Below are 18,302 nucleotides of genomic sequence, written 5' to 3'. Positions count from 1 at the left end.
AAAGGCTTACTGGGTGTATGCATTTTGCAGAGCAGATCCCAGTCCTGTGGCAAGCTGGGCACAGACCGCTGTGCGAAGGCAAGCAACTTTAGTGAAGACTGTCCTGAAGGGTAATAAGGGGTTATAACCAGGCCAAGCTAGCCAGGGGAAGGGAGGGGAGGTGGAAGGTAGGGGAGAGGGCGGGAAGAGCGCGCAGTGGGGTGGGTCTGGCAGGCTTTGGAAGCGCAGCGCTGGTTTGGGTGCTGGAGGCTGGAAGGAGGCTGGGAGCCCAGGGGGCGAGAAGGATACGCGGGACCCCGAGCGCGTTAGTTACTGTTTGCTTTTCCCTGGGAAAGGCGTCGATTCCAGGCGGTTCCTGAGCTCGGGCTCCCGTCGCAGCGGCAGAGCAGGGGCGTCCCCGCCACTCCGGGGGGCTTCGGCGTCCGCGGGTCAACGTCCTGGGAGGAACTCGCGTCCGCGGCCAGCCGGGCGGGGCGGAGGCTCCCCCGGCGCGCGTCCCGCCGCCTCCGCCTCGGTCTCCCGCCCGCGCGCCCCCCGGTGCAGCTGGCGGTGGCGGCCCCGCGCGCCCGGCGGGAGGCGCCTCGGGATGTTTCCGTCGGTTCCTTCCCTCCCCCCGCGCTGACTCCATCCGCCTCCCCGCCCCCCTGCTCGGAGCCGGGGCCAGGCGCGAAGGGAGGGAGCGGGCCGAGACTGCATCATTCCGCACCCGCTGCAGCACAGCCAGAGGGAGCAGGTGGAGCGAGCGAGCGAGACGCGAGCCCGAGCGCGCCAGGCCCCGGGGAGACTGCAGTGACGCTGCCCGGGAGACATGGCGGCCCGGCGCCTCTGAATAAGCAGAATCCGGAGCCCCTCGTCGTCCCCGGCAGCCGCAGCCCAGGCCATGCCACACGGCTGCTGACCGCACGCAGGGGCCGGCCCAGAGGACTCATGCGGCAGCGGCCGGCGCCTCGCCTCTGATCCTCTCCTGCGTTCTCCATGTTGCATTTCTCCTCAGTTTCTCCGGCAGTGTAGCCGCTGCCGGCAGTGTAGCCCTGCATCCAGCCACACTTTTCTTTCCCATTTTCACCCTTCCCCCGCCTGCTTTGCATCCATCTCCCCACCCCGACACCCCCTCCTGCCTCCATCCGCCGGGGCTATGGCCGCAGAAGAGGTATTGCAGACTGTGGACCATTATAAGACTGAGATAGAGAGGCTGACCAAGGAGCTCACGGAGACGACCCACGAGAAGATCCAGGCTGCCGAGTACGGGCTGGTGGTGCTGGAAGAGAAGCTGACCCTCAAACAGCAGTATGACGAGCTGGAGGCTGAGTACGACAGCCTCAAACAGGAGCTGGAGCAGCTGAAAGAGGTGAGTTGCCTGTCACCTCATCCCTCCGCGGCCCCCGCGGCCCCACCCCCCAACGCCCACTCTTCGCTGGTAAAAAGTCGGAAAGGATGCGGTTGAGAGGGAGGTTTCTTCGTCTTAGAGCCCTTTGTTGATAAGAGAAGATTGAAAGAGTCCATTGTCCCCCCCCCCCCCCCCAGAAAAATTGCCCGGGAAATGAATGTATAAGCTGGAATTTGAGAGGCGGTGGCTGTGCGGGCTGTGGGGGAGGGAGGGAGGTTCAGAAGTCTTCAAGTCTCAGCACTCGAGGGCGACCGCTGGGTCGGAATGCGTAAATCCAACTTCCCAAAACTGTTCTTTCAAACCCGGGTTCCAGCGACAATCCCGTAATCCACAAAAGGGGATGAGTAGGGTTGCGCTGAGGGACCCACGGTGTCAGGCGGCGGGACCTACGGTGCCTCCGCCTGGTGAATGTGACCACTCCTTGATGCAAGAGGGAACTGTGATTAGAACTCTCCGCCAATCCCATCGGACAAAGTCTGGGCGGTTTTCCTTCTCCTTGGCTTTATTCATGTCCTCAGGCTGCCTGAGAAAAACAACTCTGCTGGGTGATCCCACTGCCTCGATTTCACCTCTGAGTGAGGCAGAGCCATGCCCAAGTCAGATAAGGTCACCCTGACCAGGGAAAATTGAACTCCTCTACACATTGGCTGAATGGTATATATCAAGTGCAAGGGTAGCCGTCCATATCAAATGAGGCTCTTCTGTTTGAAATGACTGGGTTTGTATAAAACCAGAATATCACAATGGGCCCTGTATGCCACTGGCCCTCTTGAGTCTTTCGGTGTTTGGCTTCTCTTAAACACTGGCTAATGTTTGGAAGAAAATAATGAATATGCTTTGATTGCCTATCAAGCGCTCATAAGAATATACATACTGTTGAAGGAACTCGGTCTGTTTTATCTGATTCCTGAAGCACTATGGGTAGCAGGTCACTAGTTATAAATTTAGATGTATACACTGCTTTTCTTTGTGGTGAGTCTTTTTTTCTAGGTGCATATTGGCTTTTAGGTGTTAATTTTAAATTTGGCATGTATAATTATCAAAAATGTTTTTCTTACTTAGTTTTTTGGAGGATGTCTCTTTTATCTGGCTACAGTTAAAAACGTGATTTATGACCTGTCTAATCAAATTGCCTTCTAATCTAGTGCACAATATGGTAAATACACTTTCAGGTATGTCTTATTTTTATTCTGATGCCTAAATGCGAACAAATAAACATATGGTGAAAACCCCAACTAAAATCTGATTTTCACGTATCAGGCTGTAAATTTTGAGTCCGTGTTTTTCTTATCATGTACATGTCTGTTCTTAACAACAGCTGGACTCACTGGTATTTTCCAAGTTAGATTAGGCCAGATATGTTTAAATTCAGTGATGCTAAACCTTGTGAAGTCAGGAAACAGGATAGTGATTGTAATTCTCAGAGGTGTTTTGATGTTTAAACCTGTCAACATTGCTTTGCCAAGGTGAGGGAGTGCAAACCAGGCAGTGGTAACCCATCACCTCCTTGATAAAGGGGGTAGATTTAATTTAATGAAATGGAGTATTACTGTTAACAGATCTTCCTGCTTGATTTTAGCAACCTTTCTGGGGGTATTTCTGTGTCATTTGCACTTACTCTGCATAGTAGTCCATTATGCAATTGTCTTTTGCCTTTACTAAACCATGAGCTCTTAAGGAAAGGAAACTGCCTTAATTTATTTTGCATCCAAATCCTTGAACACAAAGTCTATCACATTGTAAGTGTATAATAAATATTTTATTAAAGAATGAATTTCTACTGAAAGAAGGGATACCCTTATCAAACATTCACTAGTCAGTATTGGTTAGTGTCAGAGAAAGATGAAGAAAATTAGGAAGTATAGGAAGTGACTGGTATTGAAACACTACCTTTATTATTGTCATCAACAATAATGGGAAAAATGAGAAAAAACATTTTGTGAGAATAGCACAATTGTAGTTTCTTAATGAAGAATAATACAAATAGCAGTTAGACATTTTTTCTTTAAAAATTTGAGGCATATTTTGTTCTATATTAGCAGGAGGCTGATAAAAAATTTATCAGGATTATTTTTACCAAATGAAACTCATTTACATAAGTATTTTGAGTTGCACTTAGCATAAATTGATTCGGTTATTTATTCCGAATGAACTGTCTTAAGCAATTACATAAAAATTTATCTAAGAGTAATAAGATAATCATTTTATTTGATTGTTTGATGTTGTGACCTGTTATTTTTACTCTTTTAATGTATACTTTAATTGGAAGTATTATTTAAAGGCACTAAATCAGTCTCAATAATACTTCCTACTTGAAAGGTAAATCCAGAATAATTGGGCAAACTAAAATATCCCAATGATGATAACATATAGAAGCCATTTTTGAAAGACGTGTTTTGTGAGGGTTCTGATTTTTAAAAGGGAAGTTTTGTTCACTTGCAGGTACATATAGTAAACAATGCTGCATTTTTTCTGTAAAGCCAAGTATAAAATCTTTGGCTTGTTTCTAGATTCTTGCAACAAATATGATTCATTTAAAAGTAATTGGTCCAGTTTACGGGAATGTCAGCAGAAAATGACAGTACTAAGTCCAAGTTGAACGTTGATAATTTGCAGTGTAGCAACCTGGCTTGGTCTTTACAGATCATTTTATTTTCAAGAGTCAGTACTCAGCAGTGTTGCTGCCCTTCTTCCCAGGCTGATTACTGCTGTGATAATAATGCTAAGTGAGCAGCGCTGCCTGAAGATGTGCAAAATCAAGATAATGAATTCATTAATTTTTTCTAGTTATTTCTTCCCTGAGTCTAGATTGCTTTTGACCTGGCTTGACATCATTTAGGGCTCTGCTCTGTGCCTACATCACTGTCCACATGACCCAAAAGAACAGACTTGAAAGAAAAGTACTAATGTTATGAAAAAAGAATGACTTCTGCCATCATCATAGTGTTCTCCTTTTAATTATCTTAGGGGAGCTGGACAAAGCAACATCCCTTGGTCATACTTGACCACGGTTTTATAATTTCACAAGTAATGCTTGCTTTTCAGTGACCTGAGGGGCACCCATGCCCAGTTATGTTCAGGTCCTGGCTGATTATATGTTTGGGACGTGTGTAAATCAGCACTGTGATTGTCATTCAGGCCAAAATAGTGTTTGAGGAAGAGTCATAGTTCCAAAATAATTTTAAAAAACTAAAAATACACACACACACACACACATTCCTAGAATTTAAATTTGTTTGTGGTTGTTTTGTTTTTTACTTTAAAAGTATTTGAAATTTAAAAACCAGTAAAATTGAAAAAGATCCCTATAGAAAGGAATGATTCAGCATTCCTGGTAGCATTGTAGAAAACATATCCATGTGACAACTTAAGAAAAGTTTTGCAGCTAGCTTATGGTAGACTATGTACTAAGAATTTTCAACTCATATTTTTGCTCATATTCTTAACCCTGACACCAATTATAGACACCATTTGCTAATGAAGCACTTTGTGGACAATGACCAGCTTTTCTTCCTGAAGGTAATTTTATGGGTTTTGTTTGTTTGTTTTTTCAGGACTATGGTTAAATCGTTCAAGGAATAAACTTTGAACTTAGACACTTTTTAGAGACTGTCACATTGGGGATCTGATGAAAGCCATTTAATTTTTTTGATTCATCTTTAAACAGAAATTTTTTCCTTCTTATGCTTAGAAAGATTGTTAGCTTTGTATATGCTAAATCATGAAATCATACTGGCGGGAGGGAGCTCCTAGATTTCATTTCCAATCTATGAATAAACATAGAAAATGTTAATAATTTATTTGCCTAGACTAGTGTTTTCTCTTTCACTGGTTTGAAAGAAGAATGTTTATATTTATCATCATATTTATTACTAAATTAAAACATCTATAATGTACCAACATATGCTTTTAGAAGGTATTTGCAAAGTATTTGCAAACAACCTCAACAAATAAACACAATCACTTTCAATCATATGTATATATTTTTTGACCCAGTCACTCTAACCTGTACCATACCTTCTTTTTATTTCAACTCAAAATTTCATCTCTGGCAAAGTTATTTCTCAGATATCATTTAACAAGATGTTATATCTTTTATCACATTCATTATGTTTGCATGAACATGTAAGTAACCATGGTTTGATGATTTTTTCAGATTTTCATGTTTATGAATATTCTGCTTTATCAACCCTTCCATATACTTATACTTTATGGGTATTGCATTCCAAATTTGAAAATATGATAATTACTTGCATGTTGAAATATATAGCAAAAGACTTTCTCACACAGAATGTTGGACCTGTAAATATGGCTTTGAAGGAGAGGAAGACATGAAGAGAAGCAGTCTTACTATTTAATAATTCAGTATGCTGAAGAAGACATGTGAAGTCAAGTGGCAGAAGATCATATTGAAAAAGTGGCAGTAGTCACATTTTGCCCTGGGGATAGCAGAACCATTAAAAGGAGATGAAAAGAAACACTTAGTAACACTGTGGTGCCTCACATCTTATTTAATCTTCAGAGTAATTCAGAGATTTATTGCTCATTTTTACAGATAAGAAAATAATAAAAATAACAAAACATTTAATTCTGTAAAAAGCTCCATTTAGGACTTGGCATTTTGCATGCCTTATCTTTCATTCTTATAAGAATCCTTTTTTAAGGTAGTTATCACGTGAATTATGCAGAAGAAAAAAATAGGTCTTAGATTAAGTGTTCTTCTCAAGACTGCAAAACTAAGTGGTAGAACTTGGTTTAGGAAGAAGCACATTTTCTTTTTACTAACACTACCTGAGAGGGTGGAACACTTTAGTTACAAGTTGGTTTAGAAAGTCCCAGCGTGGGGCACCTGGGTGGCTCAGTGGGTTAAGCCTCTGCCTTCAGCTCAGGTCATGATCTCGGGGTCCTGGGTTCAAGTTCCACATCGGGCTCTCTGCTTGGCGGAGAGCCTGCTTCCTCCTCTCTCTCTCTGCCTGCCTCTCTGCCGTCTTGTGATCTCTGTCTGTCAAATAAATAAATAAAATCTTAAAAAAAAAAAAAAAGTCCTAGAATTGGTTATAGAGAGTATATTGGAGCTGCGCAGGGGCAGTAGGAATGATGAGGAGGGGCCAAACTTAATAGCTGTTTAAAAGATGCAGGGTGGAACATGATGCTGGGTGACTAGATGTGGGAAGTAAGGAAAAGAATAGTGTTGAGAATTTTTTCAGGGTATGTGGAATTTGGCTCCATTCACAAAGGAAGGTGCTATGGGGGAAAGCTCTTTTAAAGGGTCCAGTTGATGACCAGGTTATATGAATCCTTTTAATTCATGTTTTCTTTGAGCAGAGGCATAAGTTGCATGAGAAATTCAAATACTCAATTCTCAACTTAATAAAACAAAGGAATAATTTGTATAATTAGTTGTCATTTTATTCAAATCTAGTCTCCAGAACACAGAAGATAGGAACAATTCAACAGTGTTTTCTCCAGTTAGTTTGATTGCATTTTGAATTAGGAAATGTACAAATTAATAAAAAATGGGCAAAGAAGCTGGGCTGGCACAGTGAGTACCCAGAGGTCAGCCTCAGTGGAAAACTGGCCCTTCCTGACCTCGTAGGTTAGAGGGCGCTAGGAGAAATAGCACGCACCTCTTGCTGACAGATAACTTGAAATTGCATTAGTGCTTTTAATTTAATTTTTTTTTCTTTCTCTTTTTGGTCATAATCATTTGATTGCTCTTTATTTTTTTATTTTTAATTTTTTTAAAGGTATAGCTAATCTATTTTTTTTTTTTTAAAGATTTTATTTATTTATTTGACAGGCAGAAATCACAAGTAGACGGAGAGGCAGGCAGAGAGAGAGGAGGAAGCAGGCTCCCTGCTAAGCAGAGAGCCCGATGCGGGACTCGATCCCAGGACCCTGGGATCATGACCTGAGCCGAAGGCAGCGGCTTAACCCACTGAGCCACCCAGGCGCCCCGCTAATCTATTTTTTTAAAGATTTTATTTATTTATTTGACAGAGGTCACAAGTAGGCAGAGAGACTGGCAGAGAGAGAGAGGAGGAAGCAGGCTCCCTGTTGAGCAGAGAGCCTGATTCCGGGCTCTATCCCAGGACACTGGGATCATGACCTGAGCCGAAGGCAGAGGCTTAACCCACTGAGCCACCCAGGCACCCCTTGATTGCTCTTTATGGCAACAATCCAAGTTAGATAAAATCATATGCAAATTAGTTGCTTCTCCTTTCTCTCCTCCTGATTCTGTTTGTATTCTTATACTTTGGTGAGTATTCTCTTATACTTGTTTTAAATGTCTTTATTTTTTTTTTCAAGATTTTATTTATTTATTTGACAGATAGAGATCACAAGTAAGCAGAGAGGCAGGCAGAGAGAGAGAGAGAGGAGGAAGCAGGCTCCCCAATGAGCAGAGAGCCTGATGAGGGGCTTGATCCCAGGACCCTGAGATCATGACCTGAGCAGAAGGCAGAGGCTTAACCCACTGAGCCACGTAGGCCCCCCTTAAATGTCTTTAAATACATGAGTCCATTGACAGGGTTTTTTGTTTATCCTGTTCTTTTATTTTCATAAAAATGGGGTTGTGTTATACCTATTACTCTGCAACCTGGTATTTTTCATTTAATACTTTATCCTTTTATTTTATTTTATTTTATTTTTTTAAGATTTTATTTATTTATTTGTCAGGGATAGAGGGAGAGAGAGCGAGCGAGCACAGGCAGACAGAGAGGCAGGCAGAGGCAGAGGGAGAAGCAGGCTTCCTGCCGAGCAAGGAGCCTGATGTGGGACTCCATCCCAGGACACTGGGATCATGACCTGAGCTGAAGGCAGCTGCTTAACCAACTGAGCCACCCAGGTGTCCCAATACTTTATCCTTTTAAAATGCAAATATTTCTAGGGTGCCTGGGGGCTCAGTTGGTTAAACGTGGGACTCTTGGTTTCTGCTCAGATCATGATCTTGGGATCCTGGGATAGAGCCCTAGTGTCAGGCTCCATGCTCACTGTGGAGTCTGCTTGTCCCTCTTCCTCCCCTTCTGCCCCTCTGTCCAACCCCCTCCCCCAAATAATTACAAAAAATCCTTAAAAATTTTTAAAAATGCAGATATTTCTAGAACAACGCTAACTTTTTTTTTTTTTTTTTTTTTTTTTTAAGATTTTATTTACTTATTTGAGAGATGGAAGGCAAGCAAGTGATCATGGGCTGGGCAGGGAAGAGAGATGGGGCAGAGGGAGAAGCAGACTTCCCACTGAGCAAGGAGTCCCACACGGGGCTCAATCCCAGGACCCTGAGATCATGACCCGAGCTGAAGGCAGATGCTTAACTGACTGAGTCACCCAGGCACCCCTCAGGGCTTCCTTTTTAAGGCACTGATGTTTCAAGTGTGAAGAAAATGGGACTGAGTAAGAAAAGAAAACCAAGGTATCTCAGGGAGTGTGGGTGACCCTAGGGGCTTAGAGGGAGCAGGTAGCCTTGGAAAAAATGGAAAAGTTTTGTGGGTGAATTAGCAGCTATTTTGATTCTTGTTTTCTTGACTGATGATGGGGTTATGTGTATCAGCTTGATAGGTGGCTAGATTCCATGGCCTGAGAGAGCTGGTCCTGCAGTGTGGCCATATCCTGTCCATACTAGGTGTTGGTGAGAAGCCAAGATGATTCAGGCAGTTGGGCCTCATTATGTTATTCCTTCTTTGCCCTGTGATAGTTGAGTTTTGAGATAGCTGGTTAGGGTCTTATACAGAATCTCAGATTCAGCATGGTATGTAAGCGATGGGCATCAGTGGCTATAAGACAGGGAATGGTTTGGCAAAAGTGTTCTTCCTTAAAACAATGAAAAGGCGGGGCGCCTGGGTAGCTCAGTGGGTTGAGCCTCTGCCTTCGGCTCAGGTCATGATCTCAGGGTCCACATCGGGCTCTCTGCTCAGCGGGGAGCCTGCTTCCCCCCTCTCTCTGCCTGCCTCTCTGCCTGCTTGTGATCTCTCTCTCTCTCTGTCAAATAAATAAATAAAATCTTTAAAAAAAAAACCAACAATGAAAAGGCATATAAGAGTGGCAATTGATACCTTTTCTTCTAGTATTTGTTTCATCTATAAAATTAAGGGGTTGAGATAGATAATTTCTATGATTTTTTTCAGCTCTGAATTTCTGTGTTGCTCTGTTTTTGAGTTACCTAGTCTACTTATTTTATCTATTTGTCCTTTACTTTTCACATTCTTTCTCTTTTTTAAATACAGAATAATCTTGTTCAATTACCATAATTTTTACTTAGCCTTCAGGGATGTGTATCAGCTGTTTTCCATTTTTTTCGTCCTTTCTATTTCTACTCTGGTCACTCACCTCCAGCCAGGATAATCCACCTGTTTTCACACTTGTATTCTGTCCCTTGACAGTTTGTTTGTTTTAAGATTTTATTTATTTATTTGACAGACAGAGATCACAAGTAGGCAGAGAGGCAGGCAGAGAGAAAGGGGGAAGTAGGCTCTCTGCTGAGCAGAGAGCCTGATGCAATGCGGGGTCTTGATCCTAGGACTCTGGGATCATGGCCTGAGCTGAAGGCAGAGGCTTTAACCCACTGAGCAACCCAGGCGCCTTTCTTTCTTTCTTTCTTTATAACAATTCAGTGTTCTCTTTTCCTGGCCCAAACTTATTTCCCTTCTGGACTCACTTTACTTCTTTAATCATTGTTAAATGATTTTTGTTAGAACTGACTCATTGAGTTTGTTTCATTGACATATTTGTACTTGGCTTCAGAGAGCAGAACAAGGCCCAGTGGGTCCATGGGAGCCAGATTTTGAGTCAAAATCAAGAACTAACAAGTATAGGTGTCCAAGAATGGAACAAGTGTGGTTTCTTTAGGAAGTAGTGAGTTCCTTATCACCCAAAAAATTTAAGGAAAGGCTAGCCACATGCTAGGAATACTGTCTGGAAGGTTCATGCTTAGAAAGGAGTTTATATGGGATGATCTCTGTAAGTTCCCCCCCACCCCAATATGAGTTTTTTTATATTATCATTTCAGGTATTCCAAGTAATTTCATATTGTTGATTTTTTTTATGCTCCCTTCCCCACTACTAGATCACAGTGATTCCAATATGGTTACACTTTTCTGTTTTAATATTTAGCATTTTGCTATATTTATGGCTGCTGAATATTTGGAATGTTTTCAAAGTATATGAAAAGTTTATCTTAATTTTGATTATGTCTTACTTGAGTTTCCGAAGAAAACTGATGCATAATAAGGAATTTAAGATGACTACATCTGTAAATTTGGGGAAGTTTCCATGAAATTTTGTACAGTTTGAAGCTACATGGTTACATTGAGGGGGTCTTTGGCATGGCCAACTATTTGCATTATATAGCGATCTGAGTTTGGGTTTTGCTGTAGGTTGCCCATGCCTCCTGTTCTATTTCATTTATCCATTCAAATGTTTGTATTGAGTGGCTACTGTGTTGGGCACTGTGCCACTTGCTGAAGATAAAAGTACTGAGCAAGACAGACAAGACAGAGTTGCCTGAATGGAGCTAATGTTTCAGATCTAGGAGATCATCAGCAAGCACATATGCACTTAGGATGTGAGGAATGCCGTGAGCAAAGAGATGGAGACCGGTTGGGAAAAGTGTGATCAGGATACCCTCTCTGGGAGGTGATATTTGAGCCCAGACCGGAATGATGAGTCACATGGAGACTGGGGGAAATGAATTTTAGGAAGGAGTACAAGTACAAAGATCTTGGAACTCTGTTTGTAGTTGTTAGGAAAAATGATGGGTCACCATGCCCCGTTCAAATAACCATTCATATTTGAAAAATGACCATCTGTAAAGTACTATATTACCTTCAGCGCTTTTGGATGGGATTTTGGATCTTAGCATAGGAAGTGTTTAAGCAAAGCTTAAATACCCACCCTGGGATCTTCTTTTAGAAGAGCTGTGTCAGAATCAGTGACTTTCTATACAGACTACTCTTTACTGTCACCTGGGTGATTTACAAAAATACTGCCGCCTTGACCACACTCCACGATAGTTGAGAGTCAATGGGGGTGGAGCTGGTGCTTTATTATGTTAGCCCTTCTTCTCTCACAGGTACAGCTGGGGCTGAGAACCTTTCCTAGAAACTTCCAACTCTAGGAGTAAATGAGTCCACTGGAAGAGAAGTTTTATTTGTTTTTTTAATGAAGATTTATTTGTTCTTTATTTTTTGAGGGGAGGGGCAAAAGGAGAGGAGAGACACAATCCTAAGCAGACTGCATGTCCTGCATGGAACCCAGCGTGGGGCTGATTTCACGATCCTGAGGTCATGACCTGAGCCGAAATCAAGAGTCAGATGCTTAACCGACTGAGCCACTCAGGCACCCCAGGAATAGAAGTGTTTTGGAGAAAAAGGCTGGGAAGTTATGAGCTAATATGGAAAACTTAATTGCAGTGTCTTTTTGCTTCTCCATTTTCTAGCGATTAAAATGCTGTAAAGCCTTTCAGAAAACCATCAAATATCAAAAACTTGACTGTACTAGACAGAGATGTATATTAAATGTGACTGTGTTTATTCTTATATCCTCCGGGGTTGTTTAAAGTTTCTTTTGAAAGTTGTTTCCTTTGTTAAATCTGTTTTGTGGCTTTGTTCTGCTTGCAATAGCGTACACAAACTTTACGAGTTTATAAATAGGGTATTAAAAAAGATTGCTTTGTTACATTGATTGTTAACTTCTGGGGTTATTTTCAATTGCTCTTTGGTTATATATACATGCTTACAGTTTTCCAACACTAGTTTATGGAGAAAAAGCACTATTCTAAAATGTAATATTTAACTGCTGTGTTTCTATCTTTAAATTTAGAACTGAAAATAAGAAACCTGTTTACATTTATGGGAAGTACACAGTAACAGCAATTTCCTTAAGAACGTTTTGTTGCAGTTTGGTGTGGGTCTGTAATGGAAGGTTCGGAATGATGGGTCTTTGTTTTTCTCTTTCATACTGCCGACTAATGTGGAATCAAATGCCACTGCTGAAGAGCCAGCCCTTAACCATCAATTTTTGAAATTGAAAGAGGTTTATATTATAACATGGATGTGTGTTGTTGATAAGCCTTACTGATTGTCATTCTCTAGAAGGTTTTAGGAGATTTTTTTATTTAAGTTGACCTCAGTGTGAGGTAACTAGATGGAGACAGGACTGTACATGACTTCTTTTGTTGAGCTGAAGATACTGTCATCTTGTGCATTATCTCTTTGGCATATACAACCATTTTTTCCTCTTTAAATCACAATCTGGCTTGCTTTCTGCTAATGCTGATGTGTGTGCAGAGCTTTTAAACTCAAAACCTCAAGTAAGTATAATTAGGAAGGAAAAGCAACCATTAGAGAGGCAGAAGAAAAGGGATATATTGCACTTGAAAACCAATTCTTAAAGTATCTTGAATTTTTGGCTCTTTGAATTATTTTTTAAAAATTGATACAGTTTCTTAAGTAGTGGTGGTAATTCAGAATTAGCTATGGTTTAATGATCTGCACAAGAAGATCCTCTTTCATTTAATATTTTAATATAATTTAAAGAACCCTTTCCTAAGGGAGTCCTCAGGTCATTTGTCTTAGTCACTGTAATTATTTCCAATCAAGTTATATGTGTGTGTTTTTCATTTTAACAAAATAAATAATATACCTTGCAGGTCACTTTAAGTGTTTGGGGTAATTTGAGCTATTATTTGCTAGAATTGAGACCAGGATCTCAATGCCACAATTAAATTTTTAGACAATGGTCATTGTAAGACATTTCAGGAAAAGACAATGAAAAGAACTCTATACACTTGAGATCTTTGTCATTGATCAGTTCCAAATGAAAAAAAAATTTTTTTAAAGATTTATTTATATATTTCAGAGAGTGAGAGAGAGAGTGTGAGGACGGGTGGTGCAGAGGGAGGAGGAGAGGGGAAGCAGACTCCCCGCAGAGCACTGAACCCAACAATATGGGGCTCAGTCTCCTTTCAGGGAGATCGTGACCTGAGTGGAAACCAAAAGTTTGATGCTGAACAAACTGAGCCACCCAAGTGCCCTGAAAAGTTATTTTCAATAGAGGGGTCAGAAAGGCTCCTAGAAAGGGATGGCAAAGAGGCCACCTGGCTGTCTGGGACTGGATGAAGGGGTGAAAAGTAAATAAGCACAGAGACAATGAGGGTTAAATGATGAAGCAGCTTTTAGATTGTAACCAGGACTTGCCTTTTGCTCTGAGTGAGATGGGGAAACTTACGGAGAATTTTGAGCAAAGGAGCCACAATGTTCTGCACTATATTTTCCCATAGTGAGATAACCTGTGCACACATTCAAGTAAGACTTCACTTCTTTCCAGGAAAAAGAGTTTACGTTAAACTGGTAGCTCATGAGATATGATGCATTCTTCTTTTTTTTGTTTTTTTAACTCTCTCCCCATGGCAAGTATTTAATAGATGTCATACTATTGATTTAGGCTGGAAAAAAAGATGGCGTTATTAAGATAGCCGGTATAGTATTTTATTTTAAAAAAATATTTATCTAAATAAATCTATGTGACAAACTCATGACCCCAAGATCAAGAGTCATGTGCTGTACAAGCTGAGTTAGCCAGGTGCCACAGATAGTCAGTTATTTTGAAAAGAGGTTGGATTAGACCACTTGTCTAAAATATAACCATTTTAAAAATTAAATCAGTTTATTAAAAACATGCTGTGTTGACTTTTCTGTTCTTTTTGTCCCTGAATCTTTAACTTTCTTTTATTTTCTATCTCTTATTTTGGACCATCTGAGCCAGCCAGTAGACCCTAGTCTAAGGTGACATAAAGACATCGTAATATGGATTCTGTGCCATTGTTGCTATTCTAGTTTCTGAAGGACTGGAATGGGTGCTAGTCATTATTTCATTCATTTGTGTACCAAATCTTTTTATTGAAGTGTAGTTGACATACAGTATTGCATAATTTCAGGTACAGAACATAGTGATTCAACATGTATATACTTTATTTATTTTTTTTAAGATTTTATTTATTTATTTGACAGAGACAACGAGAGAGGGGAGTGGGTGAGGGAGAAGCAGGCTTCCGCCTGAGCAGGGAGCCTGATGTGGGGCTCCATGCCAGGACCCTGGGATCATGACCTAAGCCAAAGGGAGACTGTTAACACCTAATGACTGAGACACCCAGGTGCCCCCATTTATATACTTTATGACATGATCATGATAAATCTGGCTACTGTCTGTTACCATGCCATGAAGTTGTTACATATTTGTATATGCATTCTCTACTGTACATTGTATCCTCATGTATTGTTTATTTTCTAACTGGAAGTTTTTACTATATTAAATATTTAGAGATCATCAGCTATATGCTAAGCATTATGCTTATTATACAAAAATGAGGAAGAAATGGGCTTTAATTTTTTTAGTTATTTACTCTTAGTGGCAACAGACATGAACGAAGGTGATTTTATTGGACAGCTGATGGCCTTTCGAGTCAGAATGAACTGTATTTAAATCTGTTTAGTGGCTATGTGATCTTGGGCTAATCTTAAAACTCTACGAACCTCACTTTTCTCCTCTGTAAAATAGAGGAAGATAATAACCATGGGCATTAAAGAAAAATCCATGTGGAGCCTTTAATGGAGTCCTTGATACATAGTAAACACTTGATAAATGATGGCTGTGATGGTAATAATAATAAAAAAAATTGAACCAATAATGTGTTGGCTATGGTTGATAGGACATGGAAGTGGAAGGCAGCAAAATTACCTTTAAAAAATCAGAGAAAACTTCCTGATCAAGGCAACTCTGAGTGGTCATTGAAGAACAAGTAGGGATCTTCCAGGCATCTGAAGAGGTAGAGTCATTCAGGAAGAGGGAAACAACATGTGAAAGAGGGAAGATTGGAGGGATTGTTGCTTGTCAGCCGCTGTGTGTGGTTGCAGCTGAAATGAGATAAGAGGTGGGATGGGCCTGAAGAGATGGTTTGGGGCCAGACAGTGAAAGGTCTTGTAAGGAGGTTGTCAGTCCCCACCAGCCAAGGGCTTGGTATAGCTGACTCTGATGTCTGCCATGGGAAGGCTTTGACAGTGAGAGGAGGCCCAGCGACATTGGAGGAAGGAGCATCTAAGGAATCAGGGGTCTGGAAATACCTGTTATTCCTCTGTGCTCTGTTTTTTGCTTTAGGGTTTGTTTTTGCCTCATGGCTTTTTGTGAATTTCTCCGAGAGTGGCAGCTTCTCAGTCTTCCCACCATTGTGACCAGGTTGCCCAATTGCCCATTAGTCTGGGTCCTCATCGCCCACTGTCCTTTCATGGCACTGGACTGGTGCTGCTCCTTGGGGTCTTCACCCCAACCCCTCCAGATTCCTGACCCTCAGCTCTGAGAGCCTGTAGTGCCCTGTGGGCTTGACTCAGATTTGAACGTGTTGATCAAACCTTTGGGTATGTTAAGCTCCGTCCATACTAGGTTTAAATATTCTCTGCTGTTGGCTTTGCTAATTAATTGCCATTTTCTCCTCTCTCTTGTCTTTTCTCTCAGTTGCCATGGATTTGGCCTTAACCTTCCTTTTCCTTCTCTTCTGCAAGAATCTCTCTTATGGCCCCAGAATAGGAGCAGGTCACTTGTGGGAATGCGAAGGAGCTTCAGTTTTATTCTGTTGCTGTGGGACAAGCATTGAAAACTTCAAAACCTCAAAGCACAAAAATAATATAATTTTAAAATCATGTTTTAAAATCATGACTTTGGGCTTTTGATTCTGGCAGCACAGTGGTGTAGGACCTCTAACTTATAAGGGCCTATTTAGCCAGAGCAACTCCATCTTGGTTAAAAGCCATTTTGTTGTTTGTGCAGTAAAACTTAAACTGACCCTGCTCCCCCCCTTCCCCCCCCAACCCCACCCGCTGAGAAACTTACTCAGAAGCAAGTCTGGGAAACCAGTAAAATATGGTCAGCTAGTTCCTAATAACAGAGCCCAGAATACAAAGCCAGGTCGGCCAGTTCCCGATAACAGAGCCCGGAATACAAGGACGAGGCAGGCCAGGTGTAGACATCCATTCAGTAAAAGTACACATATTGTCTCCCTAACCACCAAAGAATGTAAACTCTGCCTTTTGGGTGCCAAACTTGAGTGCCAATTCTGACCAGAGTAATAGGTTAGTTCAAACAGCTACTATAGGGTAAATTGTAATTCAGTTGGCTACCTGCATGTGACCTAACAGGACTATGCAACTTTCTCTGTGTGTTACAATCTCATTGGCCACCTATGTGTGGCCAGGGCCAGGCTTTTACTCTATAAAAGGTAGTCTGGGGACGCCTGGGTGGCTCAGTTGGTTAAGCAGCTGCCTTCGGCTCAGGTCATGATCCCAGCATCCTGGGATCGAGTCCCACATCGGGCTCCTTGCTCTGCAGGGAGCCTGCTTCTCCCTCTGACTCTGCCTTCCACTCTGTCTGCCTGTGCTCGCTCTCGCTCGCTCTCTCTGACAAATAAATAAAATCTTTAAAAAAAAAAAAAAAAGGTAGTCTGTAAGCTGGGGGTGGTTGCTCTCTTCAGAGGTGGCCCTGACCGGTCAGTCAGTCCTTGAGCCTGTAAGCTGGGGGTGGTCGCTCTCTTCGGAGAGGGCCCTGGCCGGTCATTCTGACTTCTAATGCTCACCGTAGAATAGAGCTTTGCATAACTTTCACCTGGTCTCCGTCTCGGTCCCCTGGCCGATCAGTCTAACTTCTAATACTTATCAGAAAATAAAGCTTTAAATAACTTACACTTTGTCTCAGTCTCGTTTCATTTACAGGCCTAACATAACTAACTCTTCTGCTGGAAACAATTAAGAATGTTGGATAAAATGTAATACTGTCCCTTAAAATGCAGGAGTGAATTTGCTACTTAGTGAAGATTTTCAGAGGCTAAAACTGAATTAAAGGAGAAACCCGAGGAAATAAAGAGTGCATCAGAGCTGACTTTGGCCTTGAGTGCATTTGCTGAATCGGGTAAAATGAGCTTTGTTTCTGTGGACAACTTAGGGTAAAGAAAGTAGGAGAAAGACAAAACCTAGGATCCTCCTAAGTTTGGGCCCCAAAGGACTTCACACTAAAAATAAGGGACAATTGGATATACTGTCTTTTCTTACCTTTAGCACCTGACTATGTGAAAAATTGGGTCTCTTTCCTCAGGCTTCACACCTCCCACCACTGGCTTTCCCAAGATTACAGACTATTCACACAGGGAATGTGTGTGGAGGTGATGAAATCCAAAAATCCCTAAGGTCTTAAAGTCAGAATTTAGTTTGGAGTGATTGCAGGCTGGTCATGCCTGCAGACATCTGTCAGAAATAAATACAGACATATTTTGAAGAAACCTACCACTTGGGGCACCTGGGTGGCTCAGTCATTGGGTGTCTGCCTTCAGCACAGGTCATGATCCCAGGGTTCTGGAATTGAGCTCCAGGGTCCAGCTCCCTGCTCAGCGGGAAGCCTGCTTCTCCCTCTCCCACTCTGCCTGCTTGTGTTCCCTCTCTTGGTCTCTCTCTCTCTGTCAAATAAATAAATAAAATCATTAAAAAAGAGAGAGAGAGAAGAAGACTACTGCTATGGTGGCCCTAGAAAAAATCAACACAGGTAATATTCTAAAAACTATGAGACCGTGGTGTAAAAAAAAAAATTGCAAAATATGCAAGGAACAAGGCACCATTGACTCCACCTCCTTGTCATTACTTTGTATTGTTAAACTACAGGATATTTGGCTGACTGCTGGATGTGAAAGTGGGTCTCATTGTACCTTTAGTTTGCATTTTTGGGACTGTTGATGAGGTTAAACATCTTCGTAAATATTTATAGTCATTTATGTTTCCTCTTCATTGAAATGTTTTCTTGGGGCACCTGAGTGGCTCAGTGGGTTAAAGCCTCTGCCTTCGGCTCAGGTCCTGATCCCAGGGTTCTGGGATCAAGCCCCACATCA

The 18,302-nt window shown here is 41.8% G+C and overlaps 1 protein-coding gene across 5 annotated transcripts in view; it reads left to right on the top strand.

Moving 5' to 3' along the window:
• The first annotated feature begins 550 nt into the window (after positions 1 to 550).
• BICD1 (BICD cargo adaptor 1) overlaps positions 551 to 18,302 on the top strand; it is a 223,755-nt gene continuing 206,003 nt past the window's right edge. For 4 of the 5 annotated variants that reach the window (XM_004771803.3, XM_004771801.3, XM_004771798.3 and 1 more), the window contains exon 1: positions 551 to 1,348. In XM_004771803.3, the coding sequence (XP_004771860.1) occupies positions 1,136 to 1,348 (213 nt within the window). In that variant the 5' untranslated portion in view covers positions 551 to 1,135. The remainder of the gene's footprint in view (positions 1,349 to 18,302) is intronic. The other variant, XM_004771796.3, reaches the window with a different exon arrangement.

Source organism: Mustela putorius, unplaced genomic scaffold, assembly GCF_011764305.1.
Source record: "Mustela putorius furo isolate JIRA1106 unplaced genomic scaffold, ASM1176430v1.1 tig00537227_pilon_pilon_pilon, whole genome shotgun sequence".
NCBI lineage: Eukaryota > Metazoa > Chordata > Mammalia > Carnivora > Mustelidae > Mustela > Mustela putorius.
The sequence above is the reverse complement of the archived record's forward strand: the minus strand, read 5'-3'. Positions and strand labels throughout refer to the sequence as shown.